At 38.0% G+C, this 25,826-nt stretch overlaps 1 protein-coding gene across 1 annotated transcript in view; it reads right to left on the minus strand.

Moving 5' to 3' along the window:
- The window catches only part of LOC131029452 (isoamylase 3, chloroplastic), a 311,234-nt gene that overhangs the window by 113,513 nt on the left and 171,895 nt on the right, over nucleotides 1-25,826 (minus strand). Inside the window, exons 15-16 of the mRNA XM_057959949.2 lie at nucleotides 23,982-24,033; nucleotides 23,413-23,475 (exon numbers count right to left, since the gene is read on the minus strand). Coding sequence (XP_057815932.1) covers nucleotides 23,413-23,475; nucleotides 23,982-24,033 — 115 coding nt within the window. The remainder of the gene's footprint in view (nucleotides 1-23,412; nucleotides 23,476-23,981; nucleotides 24,034-25,826) is intronic.

A 25,826-nucleotide genomic window follows, 5' to 3' on the forward strand; every position in this document is an offset into this window, starting at 1 on the left:
ATATGAAATGCATTTCATGTGTTATTCTTTCAATATATCAATATATTAAATATTAATCATATTTCAAAAAGTATAATTTCCCTTCTTTTTAAATGTATACATTTCATTAATTATAATATATATGATATATCAAGAATATATATTTAAATACTTTTTCCATTGAAATATTAATTTTAAATAACATTCTCTTTGTTTTAATTAATCCTTTTACAATACTTTTAACCTTGCAAGTGTTTTTACATCTCGTGATACCATAGGGTCATCACACAAAACTCAAGGGTCAAAATCATGCAACTTCAGAGAAATGAGCGAAGTTTTAAAAGGAAAGTCATCTAAACTTTAAAGAAAATTCGCACCTTTTGGCCAAATCGGCCAAAATTCATGTTTTGCAAGGTGGGCGCTAAAACTTGAGAAGGTCAAAATCGCACATTTTAGGTGTAAGGGCCAAGTTTTCTGAGTCATGTGGGAAGTCGCGCATCCTAATTAAAATGCACGAAAATCACCAAGGCAAGAAGGGCGATATGAAATTCAGCATTTTTGTTTAAGAAAATTACCAAATCAAAGAGTTCGCTCGTTCCAAACAAAATGCCCGAATTTCATAATAAAGCAAAAGGCGTTTAAAAACAAAGTTCGGCATTTTTTACGACTTTTGAGAGAAAGTATCCAAGTCTAATGAAATTACACTTTTTTTGTTGAGAGGGCCGAATTTCGTGTTAGGAGAGTTAGGCGTTCAGAGTCAAAAAGGCAACATCGCCCAAAACATCACAAAGGCTCGAGTTTGGGTAAATGACATAGGTGTTTGACAAATTCTCACAAATCACCTAAGGGACCCGAATTTCACCCATAGTCACCCAAGTAAGAGCAAATGAAAACTAAAGTGAAAAGGAGTGCTTATAATGAAATCTCACATTCCTAACCAGATGGCTGAATTTCATAGCAAGTCAAAGTTAGACGTTGAGACTAGGTTAAAATAGCACATTTTAATAAAAAAGAGAGAGCCAAGTTTTGCCAAGGAGTCAACCAAGTGAGAGCTCGCGCATTTTTATCCTAAAACCTAATTTTGCAAAGGCGGTTTTATATTGTTTTAAGGCAAACATCTTTCATTTTCACCGAAACAATGCCCATCCTCGCCTTGAAAATTTAATATTTGTTAAATTAATTTATTTAATTTTTCAAAATGATTAATTCAAGTCAAAATTGATTGTTTGCAGGTCAATGACATCACTTAAAGGGCCGGGAGAAAACATGAAGCGCAGATTGAAGATTTGATCACGATCAAAGTTGGAAGCGACGATAAAGAGCGCACCACAGAGCATAAAATGAAGCACGGAGAAACAAGCCAACACCTAAACCATTAAGACTGAAGATAAAAGAACACTCAAAATGTGCAAACTCAGAATTACACAACTGGAATTAATTCCAGAAAGTTAGTTTGCAAAACTGAATTGTTTAATGTAAAGAACTGCCTGTGGGCCCCATTCAAGACATTTTAAAACAGAGGGGACACAGGTCAGTTATCTCCAAGCAACTTCAGATTCATCTGGTACTGATTCCTATAACTTTGTTGATGTTTCTATAGGCATGGATGTGGATGAGGAGTTCACTGATGCTTTTTCAGATGATGAACATAGTAAACACAAATTCTTCAAACAAGACAATCAGCCATTTGACACATGGGATCCGGGTTTCTTAGCACCTAAGTATGGTGAAGATCCTCCATGGGACAAATTTCCTTTTAATCCTGATGATATTCTGATTTTAGAGCATAGTTTATTCATGAAGGATGACAAAAGGAAACTGATTTTGGGCAACAGAATGGAGAGCATAAATCAAAAAAGTTGGATGATGTTGATAGGTCTCATGAGTCCTATCACTTGACAGAACAGCTGAAGGTAAGTGAACACATGATTATTGCAGCCATAAACCATTTCGATGATACCCATAGGCTAATGGCAAATTATTGTTGGAGGATTGCAGAACCACATAAGAACCACAAGGGAGAACTTTCCCTTGCAGACTTTCAGGTACTCAGAGAGGCATTGATGGAAATGAAAAGAAATTACCTACACCTACTGTCAGATAGAGATCATGTTCTTCAGCTTGATGAGATCTATTTTGATGCTCTAAAAAGGCATAAAGCTGATTTGAAGTTGCATGATTATGAAGACCAAATAGAAATTTTATATAGATGTGCTGGATCTCATAAGTTACATCCTTTGGAAGGGAAACTAAGGGCAAATGGATCTATGGTTATGGCAGCTCTATCCCATTTTGATCATGTGCATAAAATGATGACAGGTTTGTGTTGGAAGGTTATTGGAAATCCTGATGGTTTTGGAAGAGGCCCATCTCTTGCTGACTTGTATGAACTTAAAGAGTCCTTAATGGTAGTCAAATCAGAATACCTACACTTACTTGCTGATAGAGATAATTTCGTCACTCTTAGTGAGTTATACTTTGCTTCTTTGAGAGAGAAAAATGAAGAAGTTGATAAGCTTACTCATGAGCTTGAGGTTACTAAAGATTTTTTGGTAAACACACTCAATTGGCTCTTCAAGAACCAGGAAATCAGGTTGATGAATCTTGTTTAGAGTTGATATTGCCACAAATGGGCGAAGAGTTGGTTGTATTTTATAAGGATGAGGCATTGCATGAACATTTGAGCACTCATAATATCCATATGATTCAAGATCTTGACAGGGATTGTGTAGAACATCAAGAATATGAGGCCTTGAGATTAGAGGAGAGAAGTCCGCATGATGATCTAACTTGCAGCTGTGGGATAACAAGCAATACACTTGAGATTCAGTTTGAGACACTTCTTGAACCAGAACTTGTTGATATCCATCCTCTCACGGGAAGAGAGGTGAACAAGATTGAGGAAAACATCACAATCGATGCAATGACGAAGAAGATGTTTGAATGGCATGATAGATGTTCTGATTTTCTGATTCAGAGAAGCAGCCTTGGGGTTTTGCATAATCCTAATAGGGCAGCTCCTATTCATACAGATGGTAGTATGAAGTTTTCTTCTATTGTTGGCAGTCATTTGGGAGTCAAATTTGAGATCTTATTTGTGTGTCCAAGCCATAAAGAAACCAAGATAGTGCTGCAAGATATAATAAAGGCATGGTCTTGTTTTCTGATTAAGAATAGCAATCTTTTACCTTTACACAATCTTGAGGTGGTAGCCATACCACATGAGGATGATAGTGGTAAGAGACTTTACCTTGTTGGCACTCCAAAGTTAGCAGTTAAGCATGAGATAATGTTTTGGGATCCAATCCACAGCCAGTCTGATTTTGTACATCATGTCATGACAAAAGCAAAGAAGATTCATAGCATGGGGTATTTGAGAAATGAGCATTGTATGGTGGCCAAGCAAGTGGTGCAATCAGGTTTGAGGCATGATTCAGAATTCCTGGTGGATTCAGAATTCCTGGTGGGTTCACATAGCTTGCTTCCTGAGGATGTGGTGTCACCTCTAGGGGAGAGACAATGGAAGGCTCACAATAAAGACTTGGATGGCATTATGGAGCATACACTTGGTGGATCGGCCACTAGTGTTATGACTAAACACATAGATGGAGACATTGCTATAATTTATAAATTGGAGGCATTTGGTAACAATTGGTATACGTATGAGAGCATTGAACATCAGTTGGAAAGTAGACCAAAGTATGAGTGTTGGTTTTATATGCCTCCATTACTAATGTGTGGCTGTCCTACATTGTTGGACATAGAATCTTCAGGATTTACATGGACAACATCAGCTGTTTGGGCAATTTTGAAGGTTTGGAACCACTACTTCAATGTTGGTGATTGGTATGAGATTAAGTGTCTATCATCATACGCTCTTGGAGACACTGTTGGCATTCACATTGTTATGGTTTTCAGTAGGTTGGAAGCAGATCTGATTTATACCAGCAGCATTGGATGGTGTGGTATATTCTTCATGATAGATACTTGTAATATATTTATGATGGTGCACCAGTACAGGCAGAGAGTTAACGATGATCTTATGGTGAGATACATTTATCTCCTTGCTTTCGGCATGGGTGACAGAATGATTTGAGATCCAGGCATCATCATGATCAGTGCTCTACTTCTTTGAGATCGGGATGAGTTGTTCCACCATTCAAGGCATGATCGTATTTATACCAGACTAGCACAGCGACAGCATGGTCGATTCTTCTTGAGAATAATTTGGGACCCTGGGATCATTCATGTTTCCAGTTGGTTTTAGAGAGTTGATTCTAGGAATGCATTAGCATTGCTTGTGGACAAGCAATCTTGGGAAGGGTGGACTGTAATGTCCCATTCTTAGCCAGAATCAACAAATTGGATCAGTCTGTTCCTGAAGTCCTCGTAGACTGATAAGGACAGGCAGAGGACACTGGACTGGTGATTTTCTCCTATTTCAAAGGGCACTTTGGAGTAAACATGGGTGGAATCAGTCCACAATATTGTTATCTCCAAGTTACCAGTCTAAAACTGCATTAAACCCTAGAATATCTCCTACAAAGGCATACACGAGTCTAGAGAGAGTGAGGTGCTCCCTTGCCAGGTATCCATGAGGAGAGAGAAAAAAGAAAATTAAAAGATATTAAATTTTATGCATAGAACTTTAATCTCTCCTTGGGTCACTAAAGACACATTTATAATATAAAGTTTCACCCTTTCCTAAGTTCTTATTCCTAGTGAGAGAGAGAAAGGGGAAGTGAGAGATAAAAGATTGGTTTGAGTAAAAAAGCATATAACATACAGTGAGTGCTCCATATATGTGGAAAAAAGTAACTATTATTTAATTCATTAAATTTGATTGAGGTGTGAGGATTTCAACCCTAATTAGGCCAACTTGAGGAAAGGTTTTTAAAGGTCATTGGAGACTCATTTCTTATTCTTGTTTTTGCTGATAATTATTTCTGCCTCCTTGTGGAGCTTATCAACCTTAGGGTTTTGGGAACTTTGGAGACGGAAACCTCCATTGTTTTGAACATCTGCAGCCATGAGAAACCAACCAAGGATGTGAGGAGAAACTCCATATTCAGGGGTTTCTATTGAGCATCAAAGTTGAATAAGTTTTGTAACAAATCTGAAGCCTCCTACTTGCTTGTGTGTGTGGCTGTACTTTCTAGATTGAAAGGCTTGGAATATACATTTTTGGATCATCTTTGCACGAGGGTTGTATTGGCATATGAGAACAAGTTGTGTGAAGACCTACCAGCAGTTTTGAAGAGCTTCTTGGATCAGTTGAAGACTTTTTTATAGTGGTTGCAGTGAGGTGGCTGCTTGGCATACCAACCATCTTTATAACTCTTTTGGTGGTTATCTTTGTCACCAACTTTGCTCTTGGTGGCTGTCCTTCATCGTACTCTCATCTCCAACACATCAATACAGTCCACAAGGATTGCAGCAGTTAAAAAGAGTCTGAAAACCATTAAATCAGATTCATATCAGACCGTATTGACTGAGGATTTGGAGTTCATAAACTATCCCAACTCAAGGGATAACTTCCGTCTATGCATTGCAAACCCATTGTCCCCAGCGAACTACCTTATGACAGAAATCTGGAGTGGAAAAGGTAAGATTTCTGATCTTTGTGAGCTGATTTCTGAGTAAGCACCTCATTTCTGAATGAGCTGCTTGCTATATGTTCCATCAAAAGTTCAATTTTCTCCTCCAACCACCGGGTATGTTAGTAGTGGGTTAAAGGACTTCATTGTTTGTAACTGAACTATTGTTTGGAGATTGATGTATCTAATTTCAATGGAATATTAGTATAAGTGTTGAACTTAAATGCAATTTCAATTATATTTCAACTCCTACTTGGAGGCATTTGTTTCCTTTCTTTCAAAAAAACTTCAAACAAAAAATACATCTTCTGCAACTTTTGTCTGGCTCTGAAAGATCATATTCAAAAAACACACAGTATTATTAATATAATTAAAGAACAACCAAGTGTTCTTCTACTATTCACGCTTTTAGTGTCCTAGAGAGGGAATCCCCATACGTTCATGCACAATAAAGGAGTCAAAATAGAATGAATCGGGTGATTCAAAATCAGATTGCAAATAACATGGTGAGATCATTGAATCTCAAGAATCCCGAAAATCATCTCAAAGTCGCAGAGAGAAGAGACCCACGTGCACTTAGGGGGTCAAATCGAATGGGCAAAGTTCGGGCATTTCGTTTCAGAAAATTGAATCCTTGCTCACGCCTCTGCAATAGCCAAAAAATACCGAAACCTAATCTCCAAATGCAAGGAAAGAACAAAGTTCAGGTTTTTTGGACCAAAACGTAAGCTTTCAATAAGTCTACCAGTGCCTTTGAAATTGCCGAGAATAACCCCAATCCTGCATAACCCGAAAATACACCCATCAAAAACTCTGGCAAAAATATCGCCAATTTGAGTTTTTTTATTTTAAGTCGATGAAAGGGAGATAAAGCTTCAAATGATATTTTGGTTACAAAGGCCAACAGAGACCCGATATGACTTATATTGTCAAGTCAAGAGGAAAAAGATACACATAATTTCGTTTTTTTTAAGCCTTTATTATCGCCCTTTTTGCAAGTGATCCTAAAATCGCCGAATTTTATCCTTTAAGTGTCAACTGTAGTTAAATATGAAATAGAAATAAAAGGGGTTTGATAAAATATAGATTTCAAAGCATTTTAAAACACCTTGCCCTTTCCTTCTGAAAGACCGAATTTTCTCCTTTACTACGCCCAAAGTGAAATAGAAGGAAGGGGGGGTTTCAATAAGGTTGTAAGCATAAAGCACTTTTTGGTGCTTTCCCTTTAAAATCGCTGAACTTTTTCGTTAACTTGGGGAAGTGTGAAATTTAAAACAAGGGGAACTTTTTGGCACTTTTCTTCAAAATGCCTAAGTTTTCCCTTTAAAGTGGTGCGATCTTAAGTCAAAAATGAAACGAAGTCAAGGAGATTCGAATGGTTTTGAAAGTAAATATCTTTTATTTTCCCCTCTTATTCGTCGAAACGAAGCCTGACGTTGCCTTGATGACATTTAATATTTGTTAAATTTACTTAAATTTTTCAAGGTGATTAATTCAAGTTGAGCTTGCTTTTGCAGATCAATGCTACTAGAAAGTGCTGAGGTAAACCTTAAAACAAAAATTGAAGACATGATCGCAATCGAAGCAAGGAAGTGAAGATGCAACGCGTAGGATCAAAATGGTGATCATTGAGCATTGAAGAGCATGCCATAAAATAAGCACCAAAAGCATGTTATGTCGAATTTCTGGAAGGCATCAAAATAACATTCAAAATGCTACAAGAAATATAGAAATTCAAAAATGCACAGCAGAGGATCCCAAAAAATCAGTTTGTAAAGACTAAACTGTTTTCTACCTGTGGGCCCCCATTAATGCATTTAAAACAAGGGGCTGGACAGGTCAGTTATTCCTCAGCTACCTAATTGACCAAATTGATGCCAAACAATGCCCAGTAGCTGATAAAATGGTTGAAGGTGGCAGCTGGCAAGTTATGAGAGTTATTAGGCATGGGTTAAAGCTGCAAGCTTCTAGAAGGCAGATTGCAACCTTTGGATACAGTCAATCCTGGCCCTTGATTCAAAATTGTAAAAATCTATAAATGGTAGTGCCTCTCTTTTGTATAGGGTTAGAAATTTGGAAGATAAATTTTTAGGAGTTAGAGATTAGAATAGTTAAGCAGTTAGCAAATTAGGATTAGAATAGAGCAAGTGGAAGAAGTTGTCGTAATGGCAGTTGAAACCAATATATGAACATTGAAGTACAATGTTTGTTATTTTTGTTTTCTCCTGTTTGCATATCCCTGCAACTGGTTAAGTAGAGTTCAATGATTTTAATGGCGAAGTGTGAGGATATTTGATTAGGTTTCTGGTTCATACCACTGGGGGGCTTGCTGGTTGTAGGTCACCATGTATGGTTAGTTTGAACCTTACTATTGTGCTTAGTTCAACTATAGGTGTTTGTCTTAGGCTACACCATAATTGGGTGCCTAAATGAGTATCTTCGGTATGAAAATCCTTCATTCCCATGGAGCTTGCACTATCCCTGTGAGGTTGTGAGTGTACCTCTAGCAAAGCAGGTGTTGGTTTATGGAAGTCTGTCTACCCGCAGTACCAACCGTTAGTACCATTGCACTTGGGATCCCTTAACCCTATCCTTTTTGCTTTTATTTCCCCAGTCTAAAAATCACAACATCGTCAAATGCAAGCCAACTTGTTCTAAATGTAAGCCCCTTGTGTTACCAGCAAAACACATCAAATCGCTAAGCTATCCCGCCATCAAGACCTGACATTTGGAACCTTGAGGTTATCCCCTTTGCTCATCCAAAACAGTATTAGGGATTTCCTTATTCAAGAGAGGATAAGATACTTAGCATTCTATTCTATGTTGATTGGAGAGAGTCTGAGCACAACTTTAGCCACATCAACAACAAGCATCCATCAACCAGTATGTTTGAAGGGAAGTTCTTTAACAAGAGGTCCCTAAGAGCCCCATTCGAGATAACCTCATAGTGAATGATGCAGTTGACCATCTCCTCCGAAGACTACAAAGGTTGTTGGCACATAACTTCATTGCCCTTCCAGATCTTAAGGAGGAAAGGGACCAAGAGTGACGTTGACAACAGATAATAGAATGGTACAATGAAAGGAACCGAAGGGATGAATGTAATGTCCCCTTCCTTGTGATGATACATTCAATGGTCCATTTGCCTATTCCGGAGACCCGTAGGCTATGTGGAAAGGAGAATTACAGTTTCCATGTTCTTTCGAGTTTCGACCAAGCTTGTCAGGGGTGGAATGTGAACTTACTATTTTTAGTAAGTTAGGGTTTGGCTATCGGGATGGTGCAGAGTTGCTAAGCTCGCCAAGCCCTTTCTCTGGTTGCAGAGATCACAATTTTTGGGGCATTATTTCATGACTTACTATTTTTAGTAAGTGGCAGTTTGGGCATTCTATTTTGGCAATCCTGGATTTGGTCCTGATCCAACACAGTTCAATGAACCTCATTGCTCAGCCTCATCCGGACTTTGTTGATAATCAATATTGGAGTTATAAGCGATTTAATTAAATATTATTCCTTATCCTAAGGTTATTATTTAATTATTTTATTACTAATTGATGTTATCGGGAATTGTGCAAAAAGTGATATTTTTCCTAAGTCATGCCTGGGCGAATTATTTGATGATTAAATGGAGACTTTATTTTTATACTTCAAAGTTATATTATGCCAAAATCGTGGTCCTTTATCCTAGGCGCGATTTTTGACTTGGGAAGTGGGCGCCATTCTTGGGTCCACCACATGAAATGAAATGCAGTTTGAATGAGGAGAATTTGGAGGCAATTTCATTTGAATTCCAGACTTGAAAAGCTATATAAATAGGTGTTTGGCTCCTCATTTGTTCATCCAGAGAAAATATATCGTTATGTTGTCGAAAATACTCCAGACTTCTTCGAGGGTGAATACCTCCTAGATCTTTCTTTCCAGTTTCGAGTGTGAGACATCACTCCTAGTTGTGGTTCGAAGTTGTGAGCTATTTGGTGATTTTTGGGTGTGTTGGTGAAGAGTTGTGTGCTGCTGCGTTTTTTGGTGTTGCTGGTTTGTGTTGGCTGGAAGTGTATTTTTGTTCGTAGCTATCTGCATGTTGGGTGCATCATTCTGGGTGAAGGCTCGTTGGAAGCATATCGGAGAGGCAATAATTCTCCTACATTAGTGTGGCATTTGGGGAACTCTCTAATTTACAGTTGCAAATCGAAATATTCAGCCAAAACTCCATTTCCAGAATTGCCTTGGGTTGCGTGCATCATCTTTGCTGCTCTCCGGTTGCAGTTTCAAGGCATTGAACTGATCGCCTATGTTATACCATTCTTTTGCATTTGGTTTGGCATGATTTTATTCAGTTTTGAGAAAGTTACGAGCATTTTAGTGGATTTTGGGGTGGTTGGTTTTGCGTTTCATTGTCTTTGTTTTCAGAACAGCAAGTAGTGTTTTGTGGTGAGAATTTGTTATTGAATACTTGAGATATTTACTTAATTCTATCTTCTATCACATCTCTATCTTTGTAAGATTGCTTCAGTAGCACTGACCAATCATTCTAAGTTGCATTTCCCACTGAACAAGTGGAAGAGGATGGCTTAGCCGCCTTCATGTTTTGTAATTCCTCTTTGTCCTCCCACTGACCAAGTGGTTGAGTGATATTGTCTTCCCACTGAAATATGCGGTTTAGTGATAGTTTTATGTAAAAGTCCTCCCACTGCATAAGCGGTAGAGTGATTTGGTTCTATTATGCTCTTGTTACCTTGGCTGGTTTACCGCCAAGTTCTTAGTCTGCATCCCACTGAAAAGTGGAAGGGGTTGGCTTGCCGCCCAGTTTTGTACTTGAATTGTAATTTCCAGCAGATCAGTGAGCTAACGAACCCCTTATCACCGTATGCTCTCACCTTCCCACATTGGACTCTTGTTGATCAAAAAGTGGAAGGGTTAATTTGAGTAGTATTGAGATTATATTTCCTAATTTTAACGGGTGCATTGTAACATTTGTTGTGTTCAAAAACCGAAAAAATTAGTGGTAATATTACAATGAAAAAGAGCATGATACAAACAGATGTTGCGCCTCTCGCAACTAATGCCCCTACAACCAAATAAGGACAAAAGGTGTACTATAAACACTCAAGAGGAAAAAGCAAAGTGAATGACGATAGTAGTTGTGGAGAATCGTCAAGGAATCCCAAAGTCCAGCAAGAAGTAAAAGAAGTATCAACTGCAGCTGTATTTGAGAGAGATCGTCCGACGAAGAAGGCACAACACCTCGTGCATGGAGTGAGTGGGAGGCAATTGCCAAAAACTTACCACTCCCCGATAAAGTGAAAGAAGACCTTGTCAATTAAGCAAACAATTAGTCTGAACAATCAGTATCAAATGAAAAAGATGAAGGCTTCGTCTATAGAGAGTATCCCATCCATACAGTTCATACGTGACAAAGAGGACTAAGGAAGGTACCTTGATAACAAGGTTGCCGAAATATTTGAAAACAATTTGCATTGTATTGAGAACCTAATCGAGAATTGGGGGCCTAAGTCGAAGACTCCGAGGAGGTTGTTGAGAAACGAGGAAGGTAACCAAGGTGCAAGGGATGATAACGATGGACGTGTAGAGGTCTCGCACATGGCCGAGAATGAAAGAGTAGCACCGAAACATCGTGGAGGGAAAAACAGTCCAATCAGGTCCTAGGCACATAGTACATACCAGTCGAGAACAATGGTGACCTGCCAACGAGTCCAAGTGTTCACAGGCAGAAACTCCCCAAGTTCACAAGAAATGGATGGAAGGATCTTATAAGGCATTGTAAGACATGTGAAACAATATGGTTGGCATGCAGTCATATTGATAAGGACTATTGGCTAAGGTCATTTCTCGTAACATTAAGGGGAGTGGCCATTGAATGCTTGTTAGAACTAGAAAATGAACAAAAAGAATCCAGGGACAAGCTGAAGAAGGCGTTCTAGTAAGAATTTAAACTCTCAAGGGATGATAATGAGATTGTTGCTAAAATTTATAAAAACAAACAGGGGAAGAATGAGTATAACTACCTAAAGTATTACAAGATTAGTACACATGCAATATAAGCACGGTTTAAGAGGATTAATTACTGATATGAACTGCTGTAACACCTCCAAATAATGCCAAATATCATGAACCCATCAACCCAGTTATGAAATAACAATGAGATACCTTGTTTGAATGATAAAGAATGTTGGTGCAGGTCTGATAATGCTCTAAAAACATGCTACAACAGGTCTGGACAGCAAGAAAGATACTCATATATCTTCAACTCACACCCAACACACCAAACATGAATACAATTTGGAACAACTTCTCAAAACAGCTCCAAACTTCACCACACCTTATTGGAAGAAGGATCAATAAATCTGAAACCAATTTTCAGACATGTACAAGTCTGTCATGTGACTGCATTGGCAAGTACAACATACCCCCATAAGAGCAAGCTAATATCAAAAGTGCAACCCCAAATATGTGCTAACACCTTCAATGGGTTTAGGCACTGCCTCTAAAGATGACTTCAGCTTCAAAAACTCAATGCTTTACCTCTAGTGTAATGTTGCCATTTTTGGGTTCTCTTGCTTTCCAGTTGGATCTGACCTTTTGGGTGTAATTTTTGGCTTTTGGTGTGTTCTCCAAGATTAAAGAGAACGTATATATATAATAAGTCACTTGGCCAGGTCAGATTGTCATCATTCTTCATCAAGACCATTTCAGTGTAGTTAGATTTCGATTCCAATGCTTTCTGGTGGTTTATGCAAAACTGGTGTATTAATGCTTTATTTTAATTATTTTACCAAGGTTGTTTAAATTTTAGAATATTTTAAATGCGCCTTAGTATAATAGCTCGTAGGAATTGGGATGAAATTTTTTTAATTTTGGACACTTAACCTTGCAACTGAAGTGCTCGAAGTAATTAAATATATAAATAAATATTTTTGGGGGGATATAAGGTTTAATTAAATGTTAAAGTGATTTTGTATTGTACTTTCCGAAAAGCTCGAGAGATGGTTATAAAAGAAGGCTGAGGTTCATTTGTTGCATACGGAAGATTGAGAGCTTGCTTATTTCTCTACGGAGATTTAGAGATTTGTGCCTACGGCCAACCTCTTGCCAGCCGGATGAAAACCCTAATGGTTTCTTGGAGTTGAGGATGGAAACCTTCTTGCTTCATAGAGTGGTAAAACATTGGGATCAATAGGGTGTTGAATATTTGAGCGAAGACAAAAAGCCTCGTTCATGGTATATTATCAAAGGCAAATCCAAATAGGGTTTGCATTTCCGTAAAAGAGGTTTCAGGTTTGCTTTGATTAATTGATTGAAGAATTTAAAAATTGTGAAGTCATTCCAAAAGATAAAATATAACGAGTTGCCTATCCCATACAAGGGTCATATTGTCCAATTCACTTAGTACGGCCAAGTGTTATTTAATGGACACCCCCTGTTCGGTACTGTAGCAAAAACACTATTTTCAAATCTGCACTTTCAAACCCCTGTAAAAACATCATGCAAGAGCACCAAATGAAGCCCAATGTGTTTCCTGAATGAAAACACCATTAATCCTCCTGACTGTGTCTTTCAACAGCGAAGAGAATGCTAGCAAAGAGGGATTCCGTCCTCCAAGCCCAATAATCAGATTTCTACGAAATCCAACAGCATCACATTAATTCATCCCCAGCATATCCCAAAAGAGAGCTCTCAACCTCCATTTATATCTTCTTCCTGGATGCAAACACTTCATTTTCTCAATGTGGGATAATACATTTTAGAATAAAATATTATTTCCCACAATACACATTAAAGGGAACTTTTAATATTTTAAACATTACTTTATATTCCCAACCTTATAATATAACGATAAAGTTAAATATTTAATTTAACTTTACACTTTATCGTTAAATATTAAAACCTTGTTGATAATCTCTTTAAATCATTGTCGCCTTCAAATATTTTCTACTGATAATTATGCCAACCAGGGAAACACTAAAAATTCCAAGTCACTGCTTGGAGACTAACTTACTATAAATAGTAAGTGTCTAGAAACCTTGTCAAAGCAGCACCGATTGGCCTGAAACTGAAAACACCTAGGCCAAAATACCTCAGGATCCCACCAATGTCCTTGTTAGCCTTCGGGATCGTGTCAGAATAGGCTAACGACACCCCATATCATGTTGCGCTAAAAAGGGGACATTACAGTCCGCCCCCCTTGAAATTGCTTGTCCTCAAGCAAATTCACTCCTGAATGTTGCAATACCTGTTCATTCTCCCATGTAGCATCCTCATCTGGCAGGTCTCTCCATTTCACCAAGTATTCCTTAACGATTCTGTTCCTGAGTGTCCTTTCCCTGACATCCAGAATAGCTTCGGGTACTAACACAAGCTTCCCCTCCTCATCCAAAGGGGGTAAATCTGTAGAAGGCACTACACTTTGACCAATGGCTTTCTTAAGCCTAGACACATGAAACACATTGTGCACCCGACTGCCCTCTGGAAGCTCAAGCTCATAGGCGACTTCACCCACTCTGCGAATCACCCTATAGGGACCATAAAATCTAGGCTTCAATTTTTCAGCTCCGCTCTTCTTGAGTGATGACTGTCTATATGGTTGTAGCTTCAAGTAAACCATATCCCCTACCTCGAAACTGCGCTCTATTCGGTGCTGATCAGCGTACAATTTCTGTTGATTCTGGGCCTGTTGTATATTCTCCTTGAGCACTTTCAGGATGTCCTGACTATCCTGCAATAAGTTTTTGGCTTTGGGCACTCTGTTGTCCCCCAAAACTAAATCCATGAAGCTAGGTGCGTCATAACCATAGAGTGCCATGAAAGGAGTCATCTTGATGGACATATGATAAGTGGTGTTATAACAATACTCTCCCATATGCAACCATCTGACCCAAGCCTTTTGTTGTGCAGTTACATAGTTCCTCAAATATCCCTCCACCCATTTATTCACAATCTCTGTTTGCCCATCTGTCTGCGGATGATAACTAGTACTAGGTGTAAGATCTGTACCACACAACCCAAACAACTCCTGCCAAAAAACACTCATAAACTTACTATCCCGATCACTGACAATGAATCTGGGCAACCCATGTAACCTGAATATCTCTCTAAAGAAAAGATCTGCCACCTGTGCTGCTGTGTAAATGGACGGAATAGCAAAGAAGTGAGCGAACTTCGTCAAGCGGTCCACCACCACATAGATGCAATCCCTTCCCTGCACTCGTGGTAAACCAGTGATGAAGTCCATCGAAATACTTTCCCATTTCCTATCTGGAATGGGCAAGGGCTGTAATAAACCTGCAGGAAATGTGTGCTCTCCCTTATTCTGTTGACAAACCGCACACTCCCTGACATACCTCTGAACATCATTCTTGAGCCCTCTCCATGTGAACCGCTCTCGGATCTGCCTGTAGGTCTTGAAGATCCCCGGATGCCCAGCTGTGGGTGCATCATGAAATGCCTTAAGTATCACCTCTCTCAAATGTGATGACGGAATCAAATAAACCCTGTCCTGAACTCTGATCAATCCATCTATCACCTCATAGCGATCATCCTGTATAGTACCTGAAATCAATCCAGAAGCCCAAGCATCTCCGACATACTCTGCTATAATCTGATCTCTCCAATCTCCTGAAATCTCTACCAGGGCACATAAGTGAGGTCTCCGAGATAAGGCATCAGCCACCACGTTTTTCTTACCTTTGACAAACTCTATGTCAAAGTCATAAGCCTGCAATTTAGTAACCCATTTCTGTTGTCGGTCATTAAGATCGCGCTGGTTCATGAAATATTTAATACTGTTGTGATCAGTTTTGATCACAAAACGCCCACCTACCAAATATGATCGGAATTTGGCCAATGCATGCATTATGGCCAACATCTCCCTGTCATAGATAGAATAGCTCCTCTCAACACCTCGGAGCTTCCTACTCTCGAATGCAATGGGATGTTTCTCCTGCATCAATACTGCCCCTATCCCATCACCTGAAGCATCACACTGAAGTTCAAATGGCTTCGTGAAATCTGGTAGAGCTAAAACCGGACAAGATGACATCACTTGTTTGAAGTGGTCAAAACATCGTTGTGCTGCTTCTGTCCATACGAAGGCTCCCTTTTTAGTGAGGTCTGTCAAAGGTGCTGCCGTCTGTGAAAACCCCTTAACAAACCTCCTGTAAAACCCGCATAAACCAAAGAACCCCTTAAGCTGTGTGAGGTTCGTGGGAGTAGGCCAATCTACTATAGCTCTAATCTTTTCAGGGTCTACTTGAACTCCATCTGCACTAATAATATGCCCAAGGTATAGTAATTCTGTCATACCAAACTCACACTTAGACTCCTTGGCATATAAAGACTCTCTCTCTAAGATAGATAATACCTCCTCCAGATGCTGTGAATGTTCCTCCCAGGTCTTACTGAAGACCAAGATGTCATCAAAGAAGATCAAAACAAATCTCCTCAACTGCTCCCTGAATACCTGGTTCATACAACTCTGAAATGTAGCGGGTGCATTGGTTAGTCCAAACGGCATAACCATAAACTCAAAGTGGCCATAGTGGCATCGGAAGGCTGTTTTCTCAATGTCCTCTGCTCTCATCCTGATCTGATGGTATCCGGATCGCAAATCAATTTTGGTGAAGAAACATGCCCCATGCAACTCATCAATCAGCTCATCAATCCTAGGAATGGGATACCTATTTTTTATTGTTTTCTTATTCAATGCCCTATAATCGATGCACATGCGCATTGTCCCATCCTTCTTCTTTACCAGAACTACAGCTGAAGCAAAGGGGCTTTTGCTAGGCCTGATGTGCCCCATTTCCAACAATTCCTTAATTGCCTTCTCTATCTCATCTTTATGTTTCTTAGGATGACGATAGGGAGTGATCATCACTGGTTTGGCTCCCTCCTCGAGCTCAATAACATGCTCTGCACCCCTGTCAGGAGGAACCCCATGCGGGATATCACTGAATACCTTGGCATGTCTGTCAAGAATCTCCTGTATATCTGGTGGATGACTCTTCACTCGAGGCTCTGGTGAAGTTGGCATAACTAAGCACTCTGTTGCCCACTCTATGTCATTATGTCGAAAAAGTTTCTCCATTCTCCTCAAAGAGACTACCCTGCAACTCCCATCTGAAAGTCCCCTGAGTACAACAGTCCTACCCTCATGCTGAAACCTCATTTCCAACTTCGCTAGGTTGAAAGTGAACTCAACCAGCGATGCCATCCATGTCATACCGAGGATGACGTCGTAATCTCCCATGTCCACAACATAGAAATCATCCTCCAACTCATAGCCATCTCCAAATCTAATGTGAAGATTTGAAACCTTCTGAGTACATAATAGCTTTTGGCCATTAGCCACCATGACTCTAAAACCATCATGCTCCTCTGTCTGTAAACCTCTCCTGGCTACCAACTGTGTATCTATAAAGTTATGTGTAGCCCCAGTGTCAATGAGAGATATCACTTTCTGCCCCTGGATAGTACCCCTGACCTTAAACGTGATTGCCTTTTGGGCCCCTGTCAAGCGTGCCAACGATCTATCATCCTTAGGAATGCTGCTCTCCTCTATCGTGTTACCCTCATCTGAATCGGAGTGCTGATCCTCCCCCTCTGACTCTGACTCCTCTGCTGAAAAATACTCCATTTGATTTGCCTTAGCCTTGAGAGGGCATTTATGAGATAAGTCCCAAGGCTCTCTACACTGGAAGCATAGTTTCTTCTTTCGTAGTTCATTCAAGGTTTCACTGTCTAGTCCTTTTGATCCTTCTTTGGGTTTGTTATACTCTTTCTGAAATGGTTTTTTGTCTTTGTCCTTGCGGTAGGGAGAATCTGTTGAATGGTATTTTCCTTTGTATACCGAAGGGGCTAAATCTCGTGCCTTTTTAGTTGCTTCTGCTAAGGTGAGTGGATCATGTCCCTTCACCCAACCACGTAACGGATCAGCAAGCCCATCACAAAATAACACCACCAATCTCCTAGGAGAGATATCAGTAACAAGTACAGACAAACGCTGAAACTCGGCGATGTAAGCATCCACTGAACCTGACTGTTTTAACTGTGCTAACTCCTTGAAATGTAACTCGGGATCCCTAGTGTCAAATCTCTCGATCAATCTTTCTGTGAATTCCTCATAGGATGTAATCTGATTATGCCCCAGAGTCACCATGCCATGATGCCACCATTCATGCGCAACGCCATCCAAATGCATAGCCGCATACTTGATAGCCTCATCCTCAGGCATAGGATTTAGCTGCAAGTATGTATCTATCTTCTGCACCCAAGCTCGTGCAGTCATCTTCCCTGAAGCATCATAATAAGGCAAGGAAAGTTTTCCAACTTTCTTTCTTAGCTCAAAATTCTGATTCCTCCCTCCTGCTCTAGGCATATGTCTCATCCTCAAGTCCATATAATCTCTGAGGGAAATATCTGCCTGAAACTCGGGTCCACTGGCCTCCCAGTCCCTCCTGAACTGACCCTGTAACTCAGTAATCTGCGGTTCATTCACTGGTTGAACCGGATCCCTAGGTGGGAAGGTGGGTAGAAGAGGTCTCGAGCTCGCTGTTCGAGCTGGGCGTGCAACGTGTCTAAAGTTATCCGCCTCATTCCCATTGTTGCCATGTCCATTATTACCATTAATATTATTCTCAAGGCCATTGTTGTTGCCACGACCTCCATTATTATCATCTCCCCTATTGTTATTGTTTCCATTGTTGGCATCACCTGGATTAATATTGATGCCCATCTGTCTAGCCATAAGCTGCAACATCATGTCCATTCGCCTATTCTGCTCCTGCTGCATACGCTGCCCCTGCTCTAACGTACCCAGCAACTGTCTGAACATCACCTCCCCCTGATCTGGAACGATATTCCTCTCATCTCGGTCACCCATACTGCTGTCCTGATCAAAGAATATTTCCTCTATGTCTGTATGACTGGATTCTATGTCCACCTGCACGGATGAACTAGACTGCTCACTCTGACTATCCGGATTTCTATTTTGTCTGGCCCTGGTATTGCGAAAATTATAATGCCCCTGTCGCATGCTCAATCATACATTCTGGACCTGTTTTATTTCTGCAATATGTTTTGGTGAAAGTTTCCCACAAGATGGCAGAATCTTCTGCTCTGATACCACTTTAATGGACACCCCCTGTTCGGTACTGTAGCAAAAACACTATTTTCAAATCTGCACTTTCAAACCCCTGTAAAAACATCATGCAAGAGCACCAAATGAAGCCCAATGTGTTTCCTGAATGAAAACACCATTAATCCTCCTGACTGTGTCTTTCAACAGCGAAGAGAATGCTAGCAAAGAGGGATTCCGTCCTCCAAGCCCAATAATCAGATTTCTACGAAATCCAACAGCATCACATTAATTCATCCCCAGCATATCCCAAAAGAGAGCTCTCAACCTCCATTTATATCTTCTTCCTGGATGCAAACACTTCATTTTCTCAATGTGGGATAATACATTTTAGAATAAAATATTATTTCCCACAATACACATTAAAGGGAACTTTTAATATTTTAAACATTACTTTATATTCCCAACCTTATAATATAACGATAAAGTTAAATATTTAATTTAACTTTACACTTTATCGTTAAATATTAAAACCTTGTTGATAATCTCTTTAAATCATTGTCGCCTTCAAATATTTTCTACTGATAATTATGCCAACCAGGGAAACACTAAAAATTCCAAGTCACTGCTTGGAGACTAACTTACTATAAATAGTAAGTGTCTAGAAACCTTGTCAAAGCAGCACCGATTGGCCTGAAACTGAAAACACCTAGGCCAAAATACCTCAGGATCCCACCAATGTCCTTGTTAGCCTTCGGGATCGTGTCAGAATAGGCTAACGACACCCCATATCATGTTGCGCTAAAAAGGGGACATTACATGTTACTCCCTCAATACCCGTACAGATCTTCCACACACAGATCAGTAACACCATACATCCCTAGCTAGGTGGACTTGTACGGCATCTACAACTCCATAATGTATGATGCATCCACTACTTAGTATGGCTAAGTCCCCTCATTGTATCATACAAGTCTTCTAGTTTGACACTGTTGATGTATTCACTTCGAACACAAAATAAAATACTAAGTATTATATCCTCTCTTGAACAAAGAAACCTCATATGCTATACCACCTGATCAAATGAGATGACTCCAAGGTTTACAATGCGAACTATGCGACTTAACTTGATTCTTTGAACTCAATGCCACTATCAGAATCCATTTCCAATAAAGTTGGCGTTACCCAAGAATCTTTGAACTTTTGAAGAATGTTCAAATTGACCAAAAGGGCCATTATAGTATGTTCCCTATTGTGATACAAAGCGTTGAGGGGCAAATCCCCCACCACCAAGCCCAAATTAAGGCCTTTGAAACCTCTCAAACCTTCATGGCACACACCATTTTCACAATTTTATCACTTTCAAGAGAAACTAGGTATTTGGTACTTTTTAGTTATAAAATGTTTTAAAAAACTTTAAATTAGTGTCTAGCGAGTTTTTTGGTAATTACTTGCAAAAAAACCAGCGAGTACTCACTAGAAACTCAACAAGCTAGACTACTAAGTTTTCTTGCGAGTAACTTGTTAAGGAAAAAAATTGGTGAGTACTCATTAAAAAATAAATTGAATGAATGATTCAATAATCGGATAATCTATTCAACAATATACAAGCGTATATATAGAGATTACAAGACAACGTTCTAAATTAAGAACAAGTCGTTTAAAGTGAACTACTAAAAAGCTAAACGCTAAATAAAGCTTAAAAGCTAATTAACTAAAAAGAAAAAGCTAAATGCTAAATAAAGCTTAAAAGCTAATTAACTAAGAAGCTAAATGACCATTAAACAAGGAACTAAATATAGGTGACTAAAATATAATTAAATATTCTAATACCCTCCCTTAATGGTCATTCTATCTACTAACTACCCTACAGAAGACATTGCAGGTCTTTTGATCACAAATGAAAAGAACACTTTGCTGCAGTGGAGACCCTCCCTGGATCTGAAAAGTGTTAATGACGAAGAATACAGAATCCATCCAACCTGACGTTGGGAACCAAATTGAAACCTGAAACCATGATTTTGAGGAAAATCGGTAAACCCTTTTGTAGAAGAGTATCAACTCCAAAATTGACTGCAAGATACCACAGTTGCAGATGTTCGCCCTGGCAGGTGCAACCCAAACTAACTACAACAAAGCACGATTTTGAGGAAAAAACCGTCAAACCTTGAAATAGAAACCCTCGAAAAGAGAATTTACGATTTTGAGGAGAAAATCGAAAAACCAAGAAATCTGAGGTTACAAATCATCGTTTTTGTAGAAAAAAAGGGTAAAACCTAGATAACTAAAATCTTACGCAAATATCACAGATTACAAATGAGATAATTTTTAAGGGAAAATTATAAACCCTGCGAACAATTTTTGAGGAAAAAATCGTGAAAACTCTCCAATGATTTTTTGTGGAAAAAATCAAAAAACCGATAGACAATTTTTCAAGAAAAAATCATGAAAACCCTGGGACCTGTAAGACGAGGTCTGGCCTAAATCAATCTGATCAAGGCAACGATATTCAAATATCGTGAACATGCACTATTTCTAGGTGTTGTGGCAGCTGTTGAACTTTTGTCTGTGTTCCAACATGATATTGGTCAAAGATGCCATCACGAAAATGGAGGTTGCACGAGGTCAACCTAGTGAAAGCATGAGACAGAAGAATCAAATTCAAAAATCAGAATAGAAGCAGCTGCACAAAAAACCTGAAACCCTGGAGGAGAATTCTAGCACGAATTCTAAGGTGCAAATTTTGAGGTTTGGAAGAAACCCAGAAATTAAAAAATTTCTACAAACTTAAAACAGCATAAATGGTGCCCAAAAAAAACAGCAAAAATCCCAACATCCACAGAAATAGTAGAAATTGTGAACTGTTTTTAAATTCCAAGGCAAATTTGCTGGCACAAAATTCGAGGTGCGAAAAACGAGGCACCCAGAAAAATATGAGACCAACCCAAAAAAGATCTCGAAAAACCTACCAAGAATTTGAAAACAGAATGCAGATCTGACGGTTCAAAAATTGAGGCACGAAAAACAATGCACCCAGAAAAATTTGACGACAACCTAGTTGAGGTCTCGAAAAAACCCACCAAAAATCTGCAACCAGAATAAAATTTTGACTTGAACTGAAGGGTCAAAACTCTAGTCGAAAATTGCAGAAACCCTAGGTGAAATTTTCAATCGGCAAAAAAACCTCTAGGTTGCAAGCCCGAAAATCTACAGAATCCTAAAAAAACATGAACTGCTGCCTAGCACAAAGAAATTCGCCCACGAACAAGAAACCCTCGAAACCCACAAAAAACCTTCAAAAAAGCAAAATCGTTTTTGTATTAAAAAACAATAAAAAAAATCTGGAAAATATTCCAAAAAGAAGGCCATTAATAAAAATTCGCCAAACTTTAAAGATTCCCATCGACCCGCTCTGATACCGTGAAAAATAAATTGAATGAATGATTCAATAATCGGATAATCTATTCAACAATATACAAGCATATATATAGAGATTACAAGACAACGTTCTAAATTAAGAACAAGTCTACTAAAAAGCTAAACGTTAAATAAAGCTTAAAAGCTAATTAACTAAAAAGAAAAAGCTAAATGCTAAATAAAGCTTAAAAGCTAATTAACTAAAAAGCTAAATGACCATTAAACAAGGAACTAAATATAGGTGACTAAAATATAATTAAATATTCTAATACTCATTGAGTCTACCAATGTGGACTCGTTCGACATCCATGCTCAAGAACACATTACAAGGATACATTGACCCAGAATCCTAATACTTTCTATTTATTGCAAAGAAGAGGGAATCACTCTTTTCCTCTTCCTTTTTTGATCTTATTGGCAATAACAATTGTCCACTCAATGAAGAATCATTGTTGTTAATCCTACAATAATATAACTTAACCCACTACATAAAAGTGTGGAGGGAATTATAGTTTGAGGCTAGGGAACTAGAATCCCCCCCCGAACTAGCCTACCTTTATCTTTCTCCCACCACTTATTTCCTAATGTTCTATTTCCAAATCAAATCATTGATATGATTTCTAAACGTCTCTATTTTAATCACTTGTTAGTATTCTAGTTTACACATTAGTTGTAAACATAACTTGAGTTTTGGATAGGTCAAATTTGCTTATTTATTTTATTTTTAATTCAAAACCCCAAAGAATAGATTGTACAATGTTCATATTAGGAGACCTGTTTTTGTTTTGTATTTTAGAGTAGACTAAGTCACAAGGCTTCCCCTACAAATTCGAAGAGAGTTTTTCCTCATCCACTAATTTGTTTTGTATTGTATCAAAGTGACAAATTGAAACACCAGCAAAACATACTCTCATGATGATAGTTTTCAACAATCAAGAACATAGACTATTCTTGATGAATTTGTTTAAAGCATAAAACTGAGAGATCTAACACCATGATCACGGGTAAAATAATAGTAATCATCTATGAATCTGCCTCCCATATTATCATACAATTTACAATAACAGTCTTGATTGGTGATACAAAATAGTCCTAGAATCCTAGCCCTGTGACATCCAAAGCATCAACCTAGTTCTGTTAATGAAAATTTGAGTAATGAATGCAACGTTAAAACTACAAGTTTATAATAAAAATAATCTCTTACAACTTTTATGAATAAAAACGATAAATTTCTTTGCAGATCTTTTAATCATCGTTTATGACTAGAGTTCCACAATTGAAGACAAGATCAACAAAAAATTTACTATTAACATAAGAAAATGAAATTACCTTATACAAATCAGAAGACCCAGCTAAGCGTGTAGCAAAGGAACCCTTCATCCCTGCATCACCCTAAATGAACCATATTCTAAAAAAATCAATTAAAGAAACCATAAAAGAAATAAAAATAACTTGGCATTTTCTCTCTTGAGATATCAAATATACATAAATTATGATATAATAGATATTTACAAATCTAGGTTTGGAAGCTATTAATATTTTTCATAGACAAAAACAAGTGCAAAGAAAGGACCATGAGTTTAAATTCAAAACTATTCAACTAAGATTTAAAAAATTATCTAAAAAATTAACTATAGGCTGGACCCATTTTGTTGAAATTAACAAAGAAATCCCTTCCCATATGAAAATATACAACTTTTTTCTATCCAATGATGCCTTTTTGAAATTTTAATCAAATAAAGATGTTTTACTTTCATTAGGGTTGAATCATTCAAAGACTAAAAATGAAATGAAAAAAAAAAGGCGTCAATACATGATATTGTTATCATAAAAATATATACGATAGCCAGATAACATCTTCCCAAGAAATAAGTAATTCAGTGTCCAAATTGAATTACCTTAATGAACCTTCTCACATCATCCCGGTACTTGCCATTCCATTCTGCCCACCTAAATGAAGAACATAAAAGTAGATTACTTAAAAATGTATACAATCATGTTACCACTCTTCTTTCTGTTATAAATCTATTGTTTTAACCACATGATCCATTGTTTACAATTTAAAAATAAAAAAATAATATGGTAAGACTATTGTTATATTGATGAGAATATTGGTGAAAAGAATTATTAGGAGTCAGGACAACATAACATAGGATGACAACTAAAATGTTTGTGAGCCATAGAAACAGTAATAAAACTAGAGTTACAAGAAAACATGTTGGCATAGAAAGACAAATAAGATCAAAGCAAACTCATACATAGTCAAATTTGGTCTTCATCTTTCTCACATTTTTCTCGTCAAATTTGGTCTTTCATCTTTGTCACATTTTTCTCCGCGTTATTGATATAATTTTGAAACATATTCATTCAATATTTTGTTCAATGCTAAATTTCATTATTGAAGGAAGACTACTAAAGGAGGTGCTAGGTATTTTTAGAATGGCATCCCAATTATAGGTAGTCATAATCTTATCATCATTCTTGATTCATTAAGACTTTAAAACAAATTGGATAAAGTTGGCCAAATAATTGTGTCCTTCATACTATCCAAAAGATCATTAACGCAACAAAGCAATACCTAACGCTTGTGATAATTTCAGTGCTTACACCTTGAAATCAGCATTCATTCTCTAAAACCAGAAATTAATCTTTTACCAAGAATACTAAAGCACCAAAAGGAGATTTTGATTCTTCTATGAATCTCCTCTAAGGGAATTTCTACATTTGACATCCCACTTCTACTTTTTCAATTTCAACATAAAGTTGGTGTGGGATCTAATGAGTAGGAAGAGCCACTACTTCCACCTCCAAGTGTGTGTTACCAATTTAATTTGTCTTTTGCAAGACACCACAAAAAGGAACTGAGGTAAACTTCTCTTCATATTATAAGGAAAAGCTCCTTGAAATCTAAATGAAACCAAAATACTAATCTTAAATGACCCTAGACACCAAACCATACACAAGATATACACATATCAACACTGGAGTTGTCCCCAAGGATAAACCCAAACACGCAACACAGATATAACACAAATAGGAAGTTCAATGCACAACAACAAAGATGTGATGTCCTTTACTAAGAGATTTAGAAAATAAATGAGAATTTACAACAATACCAGAAATTTCATCAAAATTCAATTTTTCCTCATATTCTGGTCTGCGCATTCTATCCCTTTTCTCTGTAAACTTTTAAATCCTTCCAATCTCTGCCAAAGTCCTCAAAAACAATCCTCCTCCCCCTAATTGGCAACTGTCAACTTTCTTCCTTCTCTGATGGCAACTCCTCAACTTCTCTCTTTTGTCTATCGTAACCATCCCAACTGTTGGTAGTTTGAATTTTTTTAAAATAATGCAAGTTCAATAGCCAATCAAGTAGTTTAATCAAACGCTTACACGTGGCAGAAGAAAACACCATCCTTTCACATTCTTTGATGATTAGCAATGAGAATATGCAAGAGTATCGTTGGTTGAATAGATTAGGATAACCTTATCGGGCCTCAAAACAAGTTCTAAAACTCCCTCAAGTCTCTGCTTTTAAAAAATCACTTGTTCATGAAATATTTTCGAGTTCCGAATCAAGTTAGAAAACTTCTTCGGGGTTTAAAAAAAAGTGAGAAAACTGCTTCGAGTTCCAAACGACTTTTGACAACAAAGCTGTCATGTCCCCTCCTGGGTCGTTATACATATACGGAGAGAAAGAGAGAGAGACCCTAAATGAAGAAGTTATTATTATTGAGTTATAT

This window comes from Cryptomeria japonica, chromosome 10 (genome assembly GCF_030272615.1).
Source record: "Cryptomeria japonica chromosome 10, Sugi_1.0, whole genome shotgun sequence".
NCBI lineage: Eukaryota > Viridiplantae > Streptophyta > Pinopsida > Cupressales > Cupressaceae > Cryptomeria > Cryptomeria japonica.